This window comes from Oryx dammah, unplaced genomic scaffold (assembly GCF_014754425.2).
Source record: "Oryx dammah isolate SB20612 unplaced genomic scaffold, SCBI_Odam_1.1 HiC_scaffold_28, whole genome shotgun sequence".
NCBI lineage: Eukaryota > Metazoa > Chordata > Mammalia > Artiodactyla > Bovidae > Oryx > Oryx dammah.
In genome coordinates, this window is record NW_024070212.1 from 66714479 (window position 1) to 66737087 (window position 22609).

The following is a 22609-nucleotide window of genomic DNA, read 5'->3' on the forward strand; positions in this document are numbered from 1 at the left end:
TCACAATGTGAGAAGGGGCTTGACATACAATCAGCAGGAACCAAATTCCTGGTTTATAAATCATCATAAACTGATTTTGAAACTGATTTGAAAGAAACAGAGTTTCTAGAAATGCAAGAGGAATGGCACCAGTGACAGATTCATTTCAGACCCAGTCCCTTGCTACCAGACACAGAGGCACAAACATTTCAACATTCATGGTGGCCTGAGTCCCATAGCATCAGAAATCTTGGAGTTTAATGAGAACAATGTAGGCAGAAATCAAACAATCACAATGCCTGAAAAGGCCATTAGAATGCACTTGACTTAAATTTGTAGTTGAGGGCTTCACTGGTGGCTCGGGTGGTAAAGAATCTGCCTGCCAACACAGGAGACCCAGGTTCAAACCGTGGGACAGGAAGATCCTCTAAAAAAGGGAATGGCAACCCACTCCAGTTTTCTTGCCTGGAGAATTCCATGGATAGAAGATCCTGGTGAGCTATAGTCCATAGGGTCACAGAGTCAGACACGACTAAGTGACTAACACACACACAGCTTTGAAGCCATTCATAACTCAGCAGCAATTTATTGAGCAGGATGTAGTATGATAGGGCTAACTGAAGTATGATTGGCATCAAGCAGCAGCACCTGGAGGCTTGTTAGAAATGCAGATTCTTAGATGCCAGTCCAGAACTACGGAATCATAGACTCTGGAGGTGGGGCTTAGAAACCTCTGGTGTAAAAAGCCCTTCAGGAGGTCCCGTAGTTCAAGCTGAGCCGCAGTGTGGTCAGCTTATCTGTGAGAAGCAATGGACTTAGGGATCAAGCTTTGGAGTCTGAATCAAAGTCCCACTGTGTGACTTTGGGGAGTTACTTATCCTCTCTGGGTTTCAGTGTCCTCTTTCACGTGGAGTTCTTGGCTTCATATTCCCTAAATAACCCTGATATTCATGATGTGAGGCCCAGGTGTGAGTACCCTGACTGCCCCTAACCCTGGCTCTTACAGTAAGAACTCAACAGTTCGGCGTAGGCACACATTATCTGTAAAGAGAAAGATAGTGAATATTTAAGGCTTTGCAAGCCACAGAGTCTACATGTCAGCTTTCTCAAGTCTGCCATTACAGTACAAAAGCACACTAAGACACTAAGACATGAATAAACATGGCTATATTCCAGTAAAACTTTATTCAGGGACATCGATATTGGAATTTCTTAACATTTTCACATCATTAAATCTTCTTCTTTTAATTGTTTTCAACCATTTTAGAAAACAAAACCCTTTCTGAACTTGCACACTACATATAAACAGGCACCAGGCTGGATCTGACCCAAGGGCTATTAGTTTGCGGACGTTGGTTTAGTGTTCTGTATTAACAAAGTTGTTACGCGATATGAACTAGAGTTTCCTCATCTGTTGGGTGAAAGTAATAATACCCATCCTGTAATCTTGCTGAGGGATAATAAATATCTGTAAAATATCTGGCGGGCTGTCTGCCAGAGAGAAGGTACTCAACAAGTGGCACCTGCTGTCATTATGACAATGAAACATTCTCCGCATGAAAAAATGCTAACACTCTATGATTCAGGAAATCTAGGCAGAGCCGGGCAGGAATACAACTCAGTGCAGGCAAGCAAAACTGCGCTGCAGGTTTACAAAGTGATTTACTCTAAGTACCACCAGACGTACACCTATTAGCATATTGCTGAATTTATAGACACAAATAAACAGTCAAAAAATAAGCAAATTGTACAAAGGAACTCCAATCACCTTACTCTCTTGACTTAAAAGAAGACTTGCGGTTTATTCTGTATGTCTAAATTGCTGCCATATGTGTACCGCCCTCCTGGAGCAAAGGAACTATTCAAATAAAAGTGCATAAAGTCTGTCCCTGACCTCAAAGCCTCCAGGAGTTCACCCTACCTCACTGAGACCAAAGCAGCACTCTCCTGGGAGAATTCACAGCTGCTCAACATCTGGGGGGCCAATCAGGCTCAGGATATGAAAAAGCTTAGGACACCATTTCAGATGAAATTTTAAGGGCTCATCAAAGGCTTAAATGCATCTTTGGAGCAACTTAGACATGTGAATCTACTTTTTCAACTGAACATTTTATAAAATCTAAATAAAGATCAAGTATTGAAGAAGGAATTCATAGGGCCTGGACTCCATCTTAGGCCTGTTCATGCTGATCATGCTCGGCCATCTTTCCAATGGACTCTGAACTCTGTGTTTAGTGCCTATGAAAACAACAGAAGGATAAGACCCCCTCCAGACAGGGGAACCTTGAAGATCATATCTAGGTTACTCATCGCTTAAGAGAAAACATATACTAATCACCCCTTCCTCCAGACAGGCCATAAATTTTTCTGTATCAATCAGAGTGTAACCTCGGGTTTATTGACTATTGGCTAATTGTTTGACTGTTTGAGCACATGAGCACATAGCACGTGAATGATGGGGTTATCGGGACTGTATTTTCCTTGGTTTATGTAAGTCTCAAGGAATTTGGAGTGGTGGGTTCAGACACGTACACATGGGGTATAAAAGATTCTCACAAATGCTGGTGGGGGTCCTTGGCTAAGAGGAGACTCTGCCTTGGGCCCGCCGGTGCAATTAACTGCACTCCACTATCTGCATTGTCCTTCTGAGTGAGTTTGTTTCCCGGAACGCGTGAAACTTTATCATCCAAATTGAAATATGCTGCAATGGCAAAATATACACAGACATGAAGACTTATAAAACAAGTTAAATAGCTTATTTATAAATTGGTATTGACTCCAAATTAACATTAACATGTTTTGAATATTTGGGGTTAAATAAAATATATTATTAAATAAATTCTGCCTACTTCTTTTTGCTTTCTTTTTAATGTGACTCTTACAAATAAAAAATTACCTAAGTGGGCTGCATTATATTTTTGGACAGTACTGCTGCAGAATATTAAATAAAGGTATTATTGTCATTACTCAAACTCATCACAAAACTGGAATCAGACTTGGAGTCTGTGCTAGCATGGTCTTTTTCCTGTCCACACCCTAGAGAAGAGCTCTTCTTTCTTGGTTACCCTTTTGCCCTGATTGATAAGGCAAACCCTTCACAGAGAGAGACTTTCTCATCTCTTTCTTCAAAGTCAGGCACACTGCTGGGGCCAAGGGCACCAAACAACTACATCAGGAATCTCAGCCCTGCTCTCCGCAGATGTGCACTCCTCTTGTCAGGAGGGGAATTGTCTAAGGACGGTCATTTGCTCTTTCCAATCCTTAAAATCTAAGACGAGCTCCACATGTGCAGTTTAAGCCCACATGACAACCCACTCCCAATGCAGGACATACACATTTTACTTCCAGTTTCCTTGTGATCGTGATCTTTCAGAGCAAGATGCAAACAGAGTTTTCAAAACTGACCGAACCTTTTATTTTGTGTCTGGTAATAAATTCCCTAGGAAACAGATTTGAACGTTAGACAGAAGTCCCTTCCAGAAAAGGATCTTACATACAAGGGTTTTCAAACCTCAATACATATTAAGATATGACTGAATAAATGTGAGTGCCTATTTTTCTTTATATTTACTATGTGTATGTAGAGACACATATTTTTTACACAAACACTAGAAAGACTTAGGACAAGGACTCTCTTTTCCTGGCCCCTGAGCAATCTCTTTAGGAGTTAACTGTTTCCAGTCTCCCAAATACCAGAAGTTGTGAGCCCCCACCCCTCCACATCTCACAGGAAATGAGACAGAGGCCTGGAGATGTGGGATGTGGACAAAGGGCTCTCTGAAAATATTACCTACCCTGAGGCTGGGGTTTATTGAAGTCTCTGGATGCCCTAGGCCAAGATCTCTGATTTAGTGACTTTAAGTTAAAATCAGAACCAGAGAGAACTTTTAATTCTCCAGCTGAGGAAGAAAGAAAACAATAGTGAAATCACAGATAATCTCTTCACCGCATTTGAGTCCTTTTCTTTACCCTCCTGCTGACAAACATTGACAAAGCTGCAAACAGGGAAAGGAATGAACCAATTTGGGGCTTAGCTCCTCTGACTTTTCCAGGCTCTGGTGGGAGTGCTAATTGGCACTGAAACGCATAAAAGGTGTAGATCAGAGTGGCCAGGGACCAACAGGATCTGGCTAATCCATAAACTGAATAATGAGCCTTTTAATAACCAGGAGCTAAACTGCAGCTTTCTGTAATGGGATCTTGATAACACTTGTTTAAATCTACTCTGTTCAATTAGAAAAATGCCTTCCTCCACTTTTTGCTGAATCCAGAAAACAGAGGACTCATCCCATCTCCAACCCTTGGGGATAAGTATGTGTTAAATTCTCACAAACAGATAAAAATTTTTCTCCTGGGGAGGAGATACCATAGCTTTTCCCAGACCTCTGACGGAAAGCTTAATGCGTTCCCTCTGCTTTCCTCAAATCTAAACTCTTCTTTCCCCTACTAGTCCCCAAGATAGGTTTCCTTGATTCAAACTGTTATCTAATTATTAATAATACTAATAATCATTTGCCTATGTGTACAGCACATTCTACTTTTCAAAGTACATTCACGAGCTTTATCTCTTTTGGATTCTACCACCACCCCAGGGGCGATCTTGGTTGGGAAGCCTGAAGCTTATATAATCTGTGGTTCTCTTTAAGAAAATGAATATAATATTATAAATACAAAAATGCCAGAACTTCCTCAGAGCCTTGGGGTGGGGTCGGGGGGGTGGGGTGGGGTGCAGATCCTGAAGCTTGGCCTAACTGTAAATCCAACTCTATTACTCCTCTGCTCACTCCCACCTTCAAAGGGACATAGGAGTTTCTCAGGAAAGTGGGGGTGTGTGATCATGCAACTTGCTCAGGGTCAAAAGGCTATTAATTTTTTAGAGGCAGAGTTAGAACCTTATTTCCACACTCTCTGTGGCCCCTCTATATCCTCTAGTTCCTCTGTCAAAAAGGAAACTCTGAGGAAGGGATAACTAAAAATAACACAGCTAAAAATGAGCTCCATCAGGAGTATGTTAGGAAGCTGTGTAGATTCAGAGGATGGTGAAATAAACTCAAAGCCCCTGTAAACATTCACCAAATTGGCCCTGAAGGTAAAATACACATTACATCACCAACCAGAGCCAGGTTCAACCCCACCTTCACTACTTACTAACCACAGGACCTGGGGCAAGTTAATTAGCTTCTCTGAACTTCAGTATCCCAGGTATTAAACCGCATCTCCTGTGTCTCTTGCATTGGCAGGCGGATTCTCTACTCCTGAGCCACCTGGAAAGCCCAGTAAAAGTTTACGTGAGATGATATATGAAAAGCAGGCAGCCCAGGACCCAGCCTGAACACACTCTAGGTGTTCAGTAAAGAACAACTGTTATTGCTGCTGTTGTTCTCAATTCATCCAAAGAGCAAACTTTTACATAAGCAACTCATTCTCTAAAGTAAGCTGATGGAAGGTGCAAAAGCACCTGCTCAGACACCATAAGCCTAAAAATGAGGCTGGGCAACCACGGAGACTTCAGCATCCCTTGGGCAGCAGAAACAAATATCATAAAGCAGATTTATTAAACAAAGTGCCTTGTCTATTCTATGTGCTGGGGTTATCCTAGAGTTTTACGGTTACAACCTGTGTACCTGTGACATTTCTGTGGCTGTCCAGTCTCAGTGAAGCCGTATTATTTTATTTTGATATCTCATAGTTTGAGAAACACAAATTACGGTTGTGAATGTTGGAGTTTGTTTTTTGTTTTTAGCTTTTGCTTTTATCGTTTCTTTTAACCCAGAGAACCAAAATGATCATAACACTACATAAGTCACTCCTGTACTTTCCTCTTTCTCCTTCCAAGTCCAGTTCTCTGTTCTCCCTCCCTCCAAATTTCAAACTGGCTCCAGACTTTTATATGAGAAGCAGTCACAGATCTAAAAGAAACAGAACTGAGAAGCAACTTAAGAAGAAAACTAATTGATAAACTACAATCTACTTGCTTATATTAGAGTGAAAAATCCATGCTATATCTAAAAAGAATTCAGCTATTCCTAGAAGAGGCCAAGTTAGACTGTTGTCTATAGTTAACATGTCAAAAAAATTATATCATTTACACAGTCACTATCTTGTTATCGCTGTTGTTTTGTCACTAAGTTGTGTCCAACTCTTTTACGACCCTATGGACTGTAGCCCACCAGGCTCTTCTGTCCATTGAATTTCCCAGGCAAAAATACCAGAGGGATTTGTCATTTCCTTCTGCAGGAGATCTTCCCAACCCAGGGACAGAATCTGTGTCTCCTGCATTGGCAGGTGGATTATTTACCACTGAGCACCTGGGAAGCCCATTCAACATTTAGGAATCTCTTTACTAAGAGTCAGACTAGTTGTTATGGATATCAAGTTGAATAAGACAAGACCTTTCTTGCCCCCAAGATTCAATTACATAACTACTAACACCACCACTCATATATTCCTATACCCTAGGTATTCCTTTCTTTTCACTGAGTCTATAGTCTTACTTACAGCAAGAACAGTATTCATTTACTATACAGTCCATGGAATTCTTCAGGCCAGAATACTGGAGTGGGTAGCCTTTCCCTTCTCCAGGGGATCTTCCCAACCCAGGGATCTCCCACATTGCAGGTGGATTCTTTACCAGTTGAGCCACAAATGTAGCCTAAGACTACTTGGGTGGGTAGCCTATCCCTTCTCCAGCGGCGCTTCCTGACCAGGAACCGAACCAGGGTCTCCTGCATTGCAGACAGATTCTTTACCAACTGAGCTATCAGGGAAGCCCTCAGTATGCTTAGGAAACACTAGCTGATCAACCTACTAAAGTCCCTGGGCTTTAGGGATTCATAGTAAAACAAAAGAGTTGAGCATATAAACAGCTAATTTACACTACAGGGTAATACTTGTCCACTTCGGAGACAAAAACCAAGCCCTGCGGCCACAAAGGAAGTCTGCTGAGCCAGAGGAGGGCTTGACTGCAGATGTGACACTGAAATAGGAGTTGAAAGATAAGTTGAACTCTGTCAGAGGAGGAAAAGTGACAGCAGAGAGAATTTCCTGCAGAGAAAACAGCCTGTACGATAACAACTAATAGCAAATACTTACCAAGGACTCATTATGTATCAGGTTCTATTCTATAGAAGTTAACTCATTTATTCCTCATAACCTTAAGAAGTAGGTACTATTTCTGCTCCCATTCCTCAGATGAGGAAACTGAGGCTTAGAGATTTCACTGCTGGTCTGACATCAGAGACCAGGCTTTTGCCATTTCCTTCTCCAGGGGATTTTCCCAACCCAGGGATTAAACCCCAGGTCTCCCGCATTGCGGGAAGATGCTTTACCATCTGAGCCACCAAGGAAGCCCCTTCAATCCCTATACTATACTACAAAGGCACAGAACCATGAAAGGAGGTATATCTGAAGATTTGGAATTCATCTAGATAAGGATCTAGATCATGGGTAAGGGAGCAGTAGGCAGTGAGGCCAGATATGCGGGCAGGGGCCAGATTCAGAAGGAACCCGAATGCCAAGCTAAATAGTTGGGCTTATCCTGCACGGGCTGGGGAGCCAAGACAAGCATTTAAGCCTGCAAATGGCTTGATGAGCACTGTGCTTCAGCACAGTACTCTGAGAGTAATGTGGAAGATGGGCGAGTTTATGAGGAGCCCAAAGGAAAGGAGGCTATTTCAAAACACAGACCAAATATGAGGTTCTGGACAAGACAGAGGTGACAGGGATGGAGAATAATGTGCAGAGTTGAGAGATCTTCCTGAGATAGAATTGATGCAGCATGGTGAAGGATTAGGTCTGGAGCAGCGGGGGAAGAGTAAATGAGAAGACATCAAGCCCATACATAACTGGATATCAACACTCATCAAATTTCCCATCAATCAAGATCAAGGTAGAGACTTCCCTGGTGGTACAGTGGTTAAGACTGTGAGCTTCCATTCCACTGCGGGAGGTATGTGTTCAACCCCTGGTCAGGGAATTAAGATCCTGCACACCTCACAGCAGGGCCCTCCCAAAACAGATCATCAAGGATAGGTGACAGGTAAAGAAGGTAACAGTAGCTTAGTCATGCACCTACTGTGCTATCGTCTAACTGCTTCAAGTTCTTAAGTCTCAGCAACCTGGCAAAACCATAATCTTTCCCAAGGCAGAAAGAAGTGTCCTGTGTCCACATGTCCACTCAGTGTGCATTTCAGCACAGAATCCAAAAGAAGCAGCTTAATACAACTCATTAAATATATGTTAAACATCAAAGGTATACATGATACTGTTTTCAAAAAGTAACTGCTGGCCAAAGATAGAAATCATTAAAGAAAATATGAATAGGTTTTCATTATAGCAAATACTAATCTGTAATTTATAAGATACTAATACTTATACTAATCTTATAATTTATAAGTCACTCAGTCGTGTCTGACTCTTTGCGACCCCATGGCCCCTGCCCGCATATCTGGCCTCACTGCCTACGACTCCCTTACCCATGATCTAGATACTTATCTAGATGAATTCCAAATCTACCAGGCTCCTCTGTCCATGAGATTTTCCAGGCAATAGTCCTGGAGTGGATTGCCATTTCCTTCTCCAGGGGATCTTCCCGAAGCAGGGATCGAACCCGGGTCTCCCGCATTGTAGACAGACGCTTTACCGTCTGAGCCACCAGGGAAGTCTAATTTATAAGAGAAGAAAATCAAGTGACTTTTATAAATTTAAAAGTTTTACTTTACTAATAACCAAATAAATACTAAGTAAATATCTTTCTTATCTTTTAAAGACTTTTAAAACACCCTATGGAAAGAGAGTGGCCCTTTATTTGCTGCTTCACAATGGCCTAGCTCCCCAGAAGAGCTGCCTAACCAGGAGCACGGCAAGAAATGAACCTACTAAGACTTGAGGCTATTTTTACTGCAGTAAACTAGCCTATTCTAACTAATGTGAAGATGTTCCCATTTAACCTGTAGAATAACCCACTGAGGAATGCATGATCATCTCCATTTCAGAAACTGAGGCAATGAAATCAAGAAACTTATTAGTGGTTGCACAAATAATAAGTGGTGGAGCCATAAACAAAACCCACATATTTCTTTAAAGTCCATGCAGTGTGGAGTAAGTATATATTCCACAATTAAATGATTACTGAGGTAGGTAATCATTATTCCATTATGAGAACCAGCTTTACACATGGGCAGAATGGGCCCCTACTATGCATAAAACCTAATCTGTATGGGATAATCTGTATGGCACCCAAAGACCACCATTTGCTGCCACAGTATAGGCTCCTCCTCTTAGCTAGTCAAGGATTCCTATTTAGGGTCACTATTTAGGCAATAGTGAGGTCACTCAGTCGTGTCCGACTCTTTGCGACCCGTGGACTGTAGCCCACCAAACTCCTCCATCCATGGGACTCTCCAGGCAAGAATACTGCAGTGGGTTGCCATTTCCTTCTCCAGGGGATCTTCCTGATCCAGGGATCGAACCCAGGTCTCCCACATTGCAGGCAGAAGCTTTAACCTCTGAGCCACCAGGGAAGTCCTACTTAGGCAATAATGATAGGTTAATCAACCTCTTTGTATCTCAGTTTTCTCATATGTAAAAATGGAAAATAAGATCTACCTCTAAACTCTGTTGAGAAGACTATATTTTGCCCATGGAATAAAGTTGACCCTGCCTCAAAAGTTATCCTTCTAAAACACAAGCTTCATCACACTACATCATATTCAATCTTCAAATTACAGTTCAAATCATATATGAGTGAGAAGTCCATCTTGACTGTCCAATTAGAGGGTTCATTGCTTTCTCTCTCCATGCTTCTGTTATGCCTTCCACAGACCTATTACTCTTCACATTGTAACATAAACATTCATTTACTTCTCTATCCCCCTTACTATACTGGAAGCCAGTTGAGAATGGAGTCAATGGCTTATACATTTTGTGATACCAACAGCAAGCCTAGGGCCGGTATATGGCAGAAAATATTTCATCAAAAGCAACAAAAACAGTATATCATCTTACCCTCACAAAACCCTGTCAGGCATTCTACAACTTGGGCAAATTGATGTTCCAAGTTGCAGTGACTGTTTAATATATGCAGGAGATCAAGCTTGCATGGAATCTAGGTGTACGGACTGTCCACTGCACCACACATGGCCCTTCAAAGACAAGGAGAAAAGGTCCACCACAGGCCATCAAGACCATCGTTGCACAATGGTACTTTGTTTCTCAAAGGTGGTAAGGATTCTGAATGGTTTTAGGGCAACTTAGAAAGTCATTACATGGGAAGGTATAGGGAACACAGTTAAAATATAAAGAAGGCTGGCAGATCTGAATCTAAGTCCAGGCTCACCCTGCCCTTAACCCTGTTCCCTTGGAAAAATCTCTTAAACTCAGGAGCCTCAGCTTCCTCTTCTGTAAAATGGGGTTTTAAACAATGATACTCACCTTGCCGGGCTTGACCTAAAAATAACAGTTATATGAAATGAGCTGAGGATATAGTAAAGGTTAATTAAATTGTAGTTATTATTATTTATGAGGGAAACTAGCACATACTGCATGCCCGTTCCACAAAGTATTTTTCATATCTTATATTATTTCATCCCCACAGCAACCCTGTGGAATACTGCAACCTTGTGGTGCTGTTACTTTAATCTTATATTGTGGAAATCGAGACTCAGAGATGTTTTAAGTGACTTGTCCAAGGTCACACAGGTAGCATCTGGCAGAGCCTGAGTTCAGACCAAGGTCTTTCTGAGTCCAAAGCCTTTGCTCTTTGCAGTTTACCTGTCTGCACCCCAGCTTGGTTCAGTGGAGAAAAAATAAGGAGCAATAGCTATGTCCCAAATGTCTGAGGTCAGTGTGAGGGGCTGGAAAGGCAAAGTTGGATCAGATTCATCTGTAGCTTGAGATGTTTTAAAAATGTTTGGAACATATGCAAGATGAGATAGGGGAGAAATCAAAAGGTAAGAAGACAGCCAACAATAAATGTCACACTCAGCTTCCCTTTAGGCTAATAACCCAATAAATAGTAGAGATGACTCATATTCATATTTCAGTCCTTGTGCTAGAAGTCTCCAAGGTAAAAATCCCACAATGTAGTACAAATGTAAATAATAAAAATGTATTATTTGATCTTGCTACCATTACGTCCCAGATAATGTTCCGAAATCAAACAAAGGAAGTTCAGAGAAATCACAGGAAATATCTCATCTCCTTTACAATAAGAAATGGAAACAAACTCTACTAGGTTAGTCTCTTATTTGCATTATTAACACCAAGGCATGTTGGAAGAGGATTCAGGTAACTAATATAGCAGTAGATGGCTTCAAATCACCCCACAGAAAAACAAATGCTCCTACACACACACACACACACACGTGTACACACACACACACGATTTCTGGTGTTTTTCCTCTGTCACACACAGCTTCCCCAAACTTGGAACGCGTAGGCCTTTACACTCTCCAGTCAAGGCCCAGGAAACTTTCATGCTGTGAATGTTTTTGACTCATATACAGTCGGGAGTCAGGTTAGGCACCAGTAGAAACAATAGTGCAGAAAAATGAAAAACAAACAAATTGAATGAAAAAATAAACAAAATTCCCTGTGGCATAAAAAGTTCTCAAGTGAGGCACTCAAACCAAGCCCTCCCACCTGATGCTACAAGGCTGTGAACCTAGAAAGAGGTTCACTCCAGGCTAAGAACACACGTGGAGAAAGAAAACTCAGCAAAGAAGGGGCGCCTGAGTAGACTCTGAGAGGGAGTGAAAGCATTTTGTCTGTTTGTGAGCAAAAGAAAGGTTCAACTGTTTAAATTTTTTAGCCAAAGTTAGGCTTGAAATTCTCTACTAATAAATACATCCTCTTGTGAACTTTTCCGAAGTGGAACTTTGGGCACAGAGTTAGCTGATCTCACAGAAAACTCATTCCTAAGGGACTACCTGTAAACTCAGAAGTTTCTGTCTTCATATGATCAAATGTGAGGTAGAACTCCCTCTGCTCACTCTCATCCCATTCAAAAGCGCTCTACTCCTCAGCACCAATAATCCGTGGCCAGCCTTTGCTCTACTGTGCGTGGCTTCAGAAAGGCCTCAGGCATCGGGGCCGCGGGATTCGCTGGAGCACCCCTCCCCTCCCTGCCATCCCTATTATTCGGCACACAGCCCTTCTCTCCCCTGGAGCCAACAGTCTGCAGTTCCTTCAATGCAGGCGCGAGCAGGCAGGAATGGTGGGAAGAGAAGCCGTGCCAGCTACATGTTTCTGAATCTCCCTCCATATGCATTTGCCAAAGGAACAAAAAGAAAATCAAAGCCAGGAAAAGACAACTGAGATGAGGATGCGGTGGGACCGCGGTTGACTCCGCGCCTTTGAGCAGCAAGAGGCTGGCCAACCACGCGTCCGAGCCATAGATGCGATTCGTTACCTTCAGGATGCAGGCCATGGCGCTCCGCCGGCCCTCCTGCCACCGAGCAGCGGGCGCGCCTGGGTCAGGGGCAGTCCCGGCGACAGGCTGGAGGCTGGTACCGCTGCAGGACCGCTCCAGCCCACATTCCCGCAGATCCAAATAAGGGGACCGCGGTGAGAGCTGCGCGGGCACAGGCCCCGCCCCTTGGGTCGTGAGCCCGCCCCCGGTCCCGTCCACTGGCTAGCAGCCTGCGAGGCCCCGCCCCCAGATCACGTGCCGTCCCTGGCGCCTGCGGCTGCCTCTTGGTACTTGCTACTTTTTCTTTTCTGTTTTTTTTCTGTAAACTTCTGTCTGTTCATCGTATATAATGTCGCTCAGCAGCAGGCTGGGAGCTCAGATGGGTCCCGCTGGGGAGAGAAAGTGGCCTTTTCTTCTCCTCGATTCGGTCTTCGCTAACAGATCAGAGAACTCATAGCAGACCCTACACTTTTAAAGAAGTTTAGTGGGTTTGGAATCATCTCTCTCCAGGCTTTGGGTACATCAAAGGATTCTTCAAAAGTAGCAAAATTCTCCCTAAGCTGGTCAAGGAAAGAGCCTTCATTCTACTTTAAAACCCTGTGATGGCCTTATCTAAATTTGCCATTAAAAGGGAACACAAATGTCAATCAGAGAAAGATGCAACCAACTGGAGCCTATGTAGGATATATTTCTTTTCTAAGTACACAGTGTCTCCTTTCGTGGCTCAGGAGGTAAAGAATCCGCCTGCAACGCGGGAGACCTGGGTTCGATGATCTTTCATTGCCTGGAGAATCTCATGGACAGAGGAGCCTGGCAGGCTGCAGTTCACCGGGTCGCAAGGAGTCGGACACGACTGAGCGATTGAACTGAACAGATAATGCATCGCTCTTTCCTGCTTTAAGCTTACGTTTTTTGGGAAGAATACTGGAATGGATTGCCTGCGGTTCTTCAGGGAATCTTCCCAACCCAGGGATTAAACCCGTGTCTCTTACATCTCCTGCAATGGCCGGCAGGTTCTTTACCACTAGCTCCACCTGGGAAGCCCATGAAAAACGTGTGTATACGTAAACAAGCTGTAAATAGAATATATGTATATATGAAAATATAGTATATTCTCATATACATACATTAACTGATATATATAAAAATTTGTGTGTGCGCGCCTGCACACACATGCACAGGACTTTGCCCTTTCCTGCAACAAGTTTATAATTTGACAATTTTGTTGCAGTTTCAGTAACAAGGTTAGGTCTAACCTTGGAAATTCAGAGAGGCCATTTTTCACCATCCAACCTGAATGCTGCTGCTAAGTCACTTCAGTCATGTCCGACTCTGTGCGACCCCGTAGACGGCTGCCCACCAGGCTTCCTCATCCCTGGGATTCTCCAGGCAAGAACACTGGAGTGGATTGCCATTTCCTTCTCCAATGCATGAAAGTGAAAAGTGAAGTTGCTCAGTTGTGTCCAACTCATAGCGACCCCATGGACTGCAGCCTACCAGGCTCTTCCATCCATGGGATTTTCCAGGCAAGAGTACTGGAGTGGGGTGCCACTGCCTTCTCCGATCCAACCTGAATACTCTGATGCTAAAACACAGTGAGGTATAGCAGCTCCACCTGAGAAGCAGGTGATCTGGGAGAAGACATGTCCTGGGCCCTCTCCACCTCTCTTCGGCAAGCACCCTTTCCTTGTTGACACAGAAGCAACAAGGAAAGCCCAATTCCCCATCCAGAACTGACTAAGAGAAACAGTTATTTCTGCGTGGAAAGTAACATCACACACATAGCAGAAAAAGGGAGAGACTGACCTGTGTGTATACAGATCTCCACCACTCGGTCTGTCAGAGGAATATTAAAACTAGGCCCAAAATACTTACCCAAAAGAAGTTTCATTTGCTGGAAGCCCAGTTTAGTTTGCCTACACGGTGTCAGGAAAAACACTATAGGCTGCCAGTCTATAGTGACTGGCACAGTCTAGGGTGACTGTGACGTCTGAGATTGGCTCACAAACCATAGAGCAGAAACCCCCGCTGTCAAGGAAGGCATTTGATGTTTTCTTGATGAGAACATGCAAAATCCCGGGAGAGCCGGAAGAACCTCAGAAAGGGGTTGCAGAGGCTGAGACTATGAAGGAACTGGCCTGCTCCCAAGGGAAACTCCTCTTTTTAGTCTCCCTGAAGGAGACTCTGCTCTCCCACTCTCTCCTCTAACCCCTCCGTCTGTTTCAGAGATCTGCTGTATTTTCAAGGAAGAACTCCTTGATCCTGACTGCATGTTTTAAACCATCACTTTCTCTCATGGTCTTCAGTGAGTCAAGAATACTCAGTATTTCATCTGTTTATGAATTCAACAAACTTTTATTGAGCTGCTACTAGAAGATTAAAATTTTTTTGAGCTAACGTTAACTGGAGGAGAAAACTTTTATTGAAGTACTACAGGACCTATCAGAGATGAGAGAATGATTTCTGTGGTCTCTAACATTATCTCAGGTTCTGTCAAGTGGGAAAGATAAGACATATATGATAATACAGTGTGATAAGGTCCTTAACCAGGGTTCCCTAATGGCTCAGACGGTAAAGAATCTGCCTGCAATGCAGGAGACCCAGGTTCAATCCCTGGGGCGGGAAGATCCCCTGGAGAAGGGAATGGCAACTCACTCTAGTATTCTTGCCTGGAGAATCCTATAGACAGAAGAGCCCGGTGGCTACAGTCCAAGGGTCACAAAGAGCTGGACATGGCTGAGTGACTAACACAACAAGGTTCTTATCCAAAGTGGAAGCAAAGCTATAAGGAAAGAGGGACTGAGTCTGACAGGGTAGCAGGTGGGAAGGGTAAGAGCAGATAGAGCTCTCTTTTTCCATCCAGAAAGTTTGCCGTTCTGGGCGACAACACAGTGGACTCCAGCGAGCAACCCCATTGAGCCCTTCTTTGCTGGAAGACCTTGATCAAGTTTCTTAACCTCTCTTTAATCCTTAGTTTATTTAATAATATGTAATTCCTTGTGAAAAATAAGATAATGCTTGTAGATCCACTCACCTCAATCTCCGGCACTATGAACATTCTCAAAATGGTAGCTCTTTTCCTAAAGCAAAAAAAAAAAAAAAAAAAAAGTTGACTAAAGAGAGGATAATTTCCATTCTTCTTGGGTGTCTCAAAAAATAAACACTGAGCAAACAACTAGCATCCTGTGGCTTGGATACATCACCGAGAGGGTTTCTCTAGCTCCCTCGGTCTTGTGTATGGATCTCTCAAACTCCCACCCGCCCATGTCCACATTTCCCAAAATGTTATTCTTTTGTTAGCATCCATAAATTATAACTAAATAGGGGCAGGAATTATCATATTTTATAACAACCTAAAAACAAACTCAAACAATTCTAAAGTAAGTCTGGACCAAAAGTTTTACAGAACAATATTAACAGTCACTCTTTGAGCTGGACAGAAGTTGGGTGAGAAAAAAAGCAGTTGGATGGTAATAAAAGCATATTCTGATATTATTAGGGAATGAAGACACAGCCAGATGTGCAGGTGGGTCCTGGTTGTCTGTTTTAAAACTAGCCAGACTGTAGGAATAGCTTAGTTTAGCCCATAGATATAGCATAATTTTCCAAGTCTCAAGTTACATGACTTAAAGCCAAAAACCTGTTTCCAAAAATAATAATAACCAACCATAGGCACCCTGCAGCTATACACAATATCCAAGTTGATCCTCATGCCATCCATATGAATGTTGTCATTCTCAGCTGGTAAGCAGGGCAACAGAGATTTGAACTGAGATAGCTGGACTTCTGTGTCTGCCCTCATAACTGCTTCATTCGGCTCCCGGGTAGATTAGAAGCCCAATCTCTATCATTTGACACCATTCAAGTTTAATCTAATTGTCTTAGATTTGATAGTCAGAAAACCAAGGGTAAGAATATGTCCTCTCTAGAATACATCCTGGGACCTACCCAGGAGGCGCTAATGGTAAAGAACCCGCCTACCAATGCAGGTAGATGTAAGAGATAGGGGTTCTATCCCTGGGTGGGGAAGATTCCCTGGAGGAGGGCATGGCAACCCACTCCAGTATTCTTGCCTGGAGGATCCCATGGGCAGAGGAGCCTGGTGGGCTATGGTCCATAGAGTTGTAAAGAGCTGGACACGACTGAAGCGACTTAGCACGCATATGTGCCATGTGCAGGACACAGACTAGGATACAAAACTTAGAGCAAGTATGTAAGTATGTGGGAAATGAATACCTTCTATCGTTCTAAGTGTACAGGATAGGTATACTCACTTGTATCTATCAATCCCTAGCTCCCGGGTCCTACTTTAACAAAGACATTGCATATCCCATCCAGGTTTCCCATAAAGCCAGCTATTACCACCTACTGTTCATGAGAATTTCATCTGACCAAAGACTCTCTCTGCTGTATCTCTCATTGTCGAAAGATGTGGGTGGGGCCTGCTGTATAGTAGCGTGCCAGCCCTTGCGTTCCTCCACGGTAAGATCTTTGGGAACTGGCCCTATTGTTACATCAGCCTCCTGTGGGTTCGTCTGGGCTCTAATGGTCCATCTTCCTTTTCCTCACCAGCCTTTCACCTTAATTTTAATATGCCTTAAGGCTGAGATTTGGTAAGTTATGACAAGTCATGGGCTAAAATGTCCTATTTAAATTCAGTTTTGCTTTCATTGTAAACAGTTTCATTACCGTATAATTCTCTGAGTTATAATGTTTCCTGATAGAAATAGAATTAAAACTCAGACTCCCATAACTTTTCCAATTTCATCTTGCACACATATTAATTTAATATATTTGTATTCAACACAGTCATTTATTAAAGTTTTAATTGGATCTCAGTTTTTCCCATCTAAAATTTTTAAATGAATTCCAGATATCATAAAACTCTTCTTGTCATCCACTACATGAATTATGCTTCTATAGGAGACTGTGGCTACAAGATTCATTATACAATGTTGTGAGGAAGTCATTTTTTTACATTCTCAGCCAGGATAGGAAGTGATTTTTTTTCTAGAATGCATTGCACTGTTACAGTTTTGACCTAGGAACTTTTTCATACCCTAAAGCATGTCTATTTGTCCATGTCCATGTGTGTGTCTGCGTCTGTATCTATATCCAAATATTCTGTGGTTGTGTTCTTCTAGGTGAGTATTTATGAAACTATATTGACATGTGAGTTAAGCTTTATTTCCCTCCATTTAGGGTAGAAGATCATTCCAAAATTTCATCCATTTTACATTCCCAACACTTGAGCTTACTGCTTTTTCAAAGCTTTACACAGTTTTAATCCAGATTTCATCATTATCCCTGACTATAGTCATACTTATCTGGGATTAGCTCCAAAACAAGTTATGCATTTTTATTTTAAATTGCATTTTTAAAATATTATAAGTTTTCTCAGTCTCAGTGTTCTCCCTTAACTTTATCTCTGCCCTACTCTACTGAATGATCTACTGAGAAATGATTGTCCCATCATTTCTCAAAAAAATTTTAAATTTTAATTTGTAAATGAGACAAAAAATTTTAAAAGATATCTGTTTTTAAGTAAAAGAGTAAAATGTGAAATTAGTATTTTACCTAATTTTTATTACCTAGAAGAATGTAGGTTTTAACCAGGTTTGGTTTCCTTAAAGAATTCCGCCTAAGATTTTTCAAAAACATAGTCAACTGAAAGCAAACATGGCTAGAAACACTGGCATGTCATTTGAATTTGGTTTGTATTGGATTTCTCTAAAGTTATTGAAGGCTCCACTATTAACTGAGTCTGATATTTCTTAACCACATTTCCCAGAGTTTGTTTTCTTTTTATGGTGAGGTTCTTCCCATGTGTTTCTCTACACTCCTTATATTTCACCCCTTAGAGAGGCGTGGTGACACGCTGCCTTAGAATATTAGAGGAAACTTGGTATTTGAAACGAATCCATGGTGGATCTGATATGAACACCCACAGGAGGGGTCTAACATTTGGCCTCCTTCTGCAGTGCATCTTCGCCTGAACCACTTTTTCTCTAATCATCTGGCTTTCACAAACCCTTTAGAGAGAGTTAGCTTTTTTGGTCAATTCTTCGTGTCAGTGCAAACTCTCACTTTTTGTAGCTCTATCTGAGCTATGTAGGGAAAGTAGAAGACAAACAATGCCGTACAATCCAGAGAAGAAAGGTCCAGGGAGGAGTCATCCAAATACACTCTTAGAAAAGCCCCAAAACGCAAGGCACTGTTTCACGTCCAACAACGTCAAAATCTGTGAGAGCTGCTCACAGCACACTTGTGGGAGATTAGGATGGACAGCCCCAGAGAGTCAAGGTACATGGCCTTTGCTGAAATGGCATTCATTCTTTTGAAGAGCAACAATTCTAAGCAACAGTGAGGTTAGGAATCTGAAACATTGTTGTTCACTTTTTATGATTTAACAAACATTTTTGGCACAGGTGATGTGTTTAGGAAGCAAAGGCATTTTGGCTTCCTCCTGTATTCAAAACCTGCAAGGGTTCCTTTTCATCTCAAGCTGGGTGTATTATAAGCATGCCAATATTCCTTTCCATTATCATTGCTCATTATTCTCTTACACCAGGAGTCAGCAAGCTTTGTTAGTAATGATCTATATAGTAAAATTTTAGACTTTTTAAACCATTTATTCTCTGTCACAACTACTCAGTTCTGCCACTGTACCACATTGTACCTGTGGTACACATGTACATTGTACAGTCTGCATTGTACCACAAAAGCAGCCATAGACATAAACAAATGGATAATGGCTGTGTACCAATAAAACCTTATTGGTGGACATTGAAGTTTAAATTTCATATACATTTTCAGTGTTATGAATATTCTTCTTTTTTTTCAAACAAAAGAAAATGTGGCAAGTGCCGGGAGCCAGCATGAGGAATCCCGCCCATGGCGAAGATCATGAGGAAGGAAGCCTGACAAAATGCAAGGGCGTGATCAGGCTTCAGGGGTTCCCCCTGGAATTTCCTGAGCATCCACCCCCAAAAACCAGAGTCTGCCTGCTTTATTGTGTTATGCTTTCCACCTACTCTTCTGACATTAACAGGGGGCTGTCCCCCCACCACATTTTTCTGGAAAAAGTTAATTTAGAGCTTTTAGATAATAAATCTCCTGGGCATAATAAGAGTGTTTCAATCCAAAAACCCCTCTGATGGCTTTCTAGCCTGCCTGCCAGACTCTTACAGCTGCACATGTGATTGTTTGCAGCCTCCCGACGCGAGAGGCACAGGAAGCTTAAAACATCCTAGGAATGTAGGGGCTTCCGAGGAGTCAAAATCATTAGAATAGGACTGATTAAAGGTTTCATTTGTTAAGCCAATACTTGCTGCCAAATTTTCATATCTTTTGTTTGTAGATATAGTCGGTATGTAGAAAAACAGGTAGTAGACGTGATGTTAGCAACATTAGGTCTTTGAGTTAAGTACTTTCTTTGTTATAACCCACTGCACCTTTGTTCTACAGGAATGTAACTTTATTTAGTACTTTGAGGGTGATGCAGAGTAAAGAAAAAACACTTCTAGGGAAAAGTTTTCTGGTTGATAGACGTTTATCTAGGAAGAAAGCCATAAAAATGTTAACAGGCCTGTTGGCCAGAAGATAATGTAAACCACCTGAGATCTTTTGTATACAGGAAGGTATGCAAAAAGAAAGCCTGGTCTCAATGAGGGTCAGGACTGCTGCCCCTGCATAACTCTGCATATTCCATTATTTCTTTATATACTTGGGGTATATAAGCTGATTTTGAAAATAAAGTCTTGAGTCTTGCACCGACGCTGGGCTTCCCCATGTGGTTCTTTTCTCCCGTTTTCCGGCTGAATTCCCATCTGGAGCACGGAGGTTCGCCAAGTCTACTTACTTGCTCTGGCTTCTAAGATCCACGCGAGAGGGAGCCCAAGGCGGGGCACCCTCCGCTATTCAAGTGGGCACCAGTGGTCTAACGTAGATGGTGCAAACCTTGTCTCGAGGTTTTATTAGTTTTCCGCATAAACCAAGTTATTCTGCATCTTTTCTCCACTAATTTTCCTACTACACTATTCTTTCCTAATCTCTTTATATTTCTAATTAAATAGTCCTTTCCCAGACTCCAACTCCGTCCTCGCTTCGAAGTCCCTGGATCCACCAGAGGTGGACCCTGGCAGGCAAGAATACACAGAACTATACAAAAATGATCTTCATGACCCAGGTAACCACGATGGTGAGATCACTCATCTAGAGCCAGACATCCTGGAATGCACAGTCAAGTGGGCCTTAGGAAACATCACTGTGAACAAAGCTAGTGGAGGTGATGGAATTTCAGTTAAGCTATTTCAAATCCTAAAAGATGATGCTGTGAAAATGCTACATTCATTATGCCAGCAAATTTGGAAAACTCAGCAGTGGCCACAAGACTGGAAAAGGTCAGTTTTTATTTCAATCCCAAAGAAAGGCAATGTTTAAACTACCACACAATTGCACTCATCTCACACACTAGCAAAGTAATGCTCAAAATTCTCCAAGCTAGGCTTCAACAATACGTGAACCATGAACTCCCTGGTGTTCAAGCTGGATTTAGAAAAGGCAGAGCGACCAAAGATCAAATTGCCAACATCCACTGGATTATCAAAAAAGCAAGAGAGTTCCAGAAAAACATCTACTTCTGCTTTACTGACTACGCCAAAGCCTTTGACTGTGTGGATAACAACAAACTGTGGAAAATTCTGAAAGAGATGGGAATACCAGACCACCTGACCTGCCTCCTGAGAAATATGTATGTAATAGATATTTGTATGAAATATCTATGCAGGTCAAGAAACAAAAGTAATAACTGGACAGGAAACAACAGATTGGTTGCAAATTGGGAAAGGAGTACATCAAGGCTGCATATTGACACCCTGCTTATTTACCTTATATGCAGAGTACATCATGTGAAATGCTAAGCTGGATGAAGCACAAGCTGGAATCAAGATTGCCGGGAGAAATATCAATAACCTCAGATCTGCAGATGACACCACCCTTATGGCTAAGCAAAGAAGAACTAAAGAGCCTCTTGATGAAAGTGAAAGAGTAGAGTGAAAAAGTTGGCTTAAAGCTCAACATTCAGAAAACCAAGATCATGGCACCTGGTCCCATCACTTCATGGCAGATAGATGGGGAAACAGAGGAAACAGTGGCTGACTTTATTTTTCTGGGCTCCAAAATCACTGCAGATGGTGACTACAGCCATGAAATTAAAAGACACTTGCTCCTTGGAAGGAAAGCTATGATCAACCTAGACAGCATATTAAAAAGCAGAGATATTATTACTTTGCCAACAAAAGTCCATCTAGTCACAGCTATGGTTTTTCCAGTAGTCATGTATGGATGTGAGAGTAGGACTATAAAGAAAGCTGAGCGCAGAAGAATTGATGAGGAGACCCAGCTAGTCTATACCAAAGGAGATCAGTCCTGAATATTCATTGGAAGGACTGATGTTGAAGCTGAAACTCCAATACTTCGGCCACCTGATGCAAAGAACTGACTCACTAGAAAAGACACTGATGCTGGGAAAGATTGCAGGCAGGAGGAGAAGTGGATGACAGAGGATGAGATGGTTGGATGGCATCACTGACTCAATGGACATGAGTTTGAGTAAGCTCTGGGAGTTGGTGGTGAACAGGGAAGCCTGGCATACTGCAGTCCATGGGGTCTCAAAGAGTCGGACACAACTGAGCAACTGAACTGAACTGAAAAATGTATGATTCGTTCTTGGTTCTGCAGGTTGTATAAAGTAGTCTCCAGGCCAGATTTAGCCCAAAACTGGTTTGTAAACCCCATCTTAATCTTTGTACTCTTCATGCAGCCAGCTTTCACTGTCCTTCACGGCTGAATCAAATTGGTGACTTTTTGGACACCCTAGTCTACCAAAGATTCCCCTATGTGAATTCTAGCAATTAGTTTGCAAAAATCTTTGTTGGTTAATCACATCCTGTCTCATGGCATTTCTTCTAACATTAATTTGTCCTATTATCTGAATCTTTATTTTGACTTTTGTTTTTGGCCTTACTTCCCAATTAGATCACAAGCTTCCTGACTTATTTCTTTCTTCTTTGCATCTTTCACTTCTCTGTGCCACAAACACAGCCACTATGAAGAGATAATGAAGAATGCCAAGTGAGAAAGTGTTAGCAGCCCCAAATTTATAAGCCTGAAAAACCAGGCTGTCCTACCATTTTCAACACTACTCAAAGATTTTGAGAA

The 22609-nt window shown here is 42.2% G+C and overlaps 1 protein-coding gene across 1 annotated transcript in view; it reads right to left on the reverse strand.

Moving 5' to 3' along the window:
- Positions 1 to 12484, reverse strand: part of ST6GALNAC3 (ST6 N-acetylgalactosaminide alpha-2,6-sialyltransferase 3) — a 636542-nt gene extending 624058 nt beyond the window's left edge. Inside the window, exon 1 of the mRNA XM_040232540.1 lies at positions 12389 to 12484. Within this exon, the coding sequence (XP_040088474.1) occupies positions 12389 to 12406 (18 nt within the window). The 5' untranslated portion in view covers positions 12407 to 12484. The remainder of the gene's footprint in view (positions 1 to 12388) is intronic.
- Positions 12485 to 22609: the final 10125 nt, after the last annotated feature.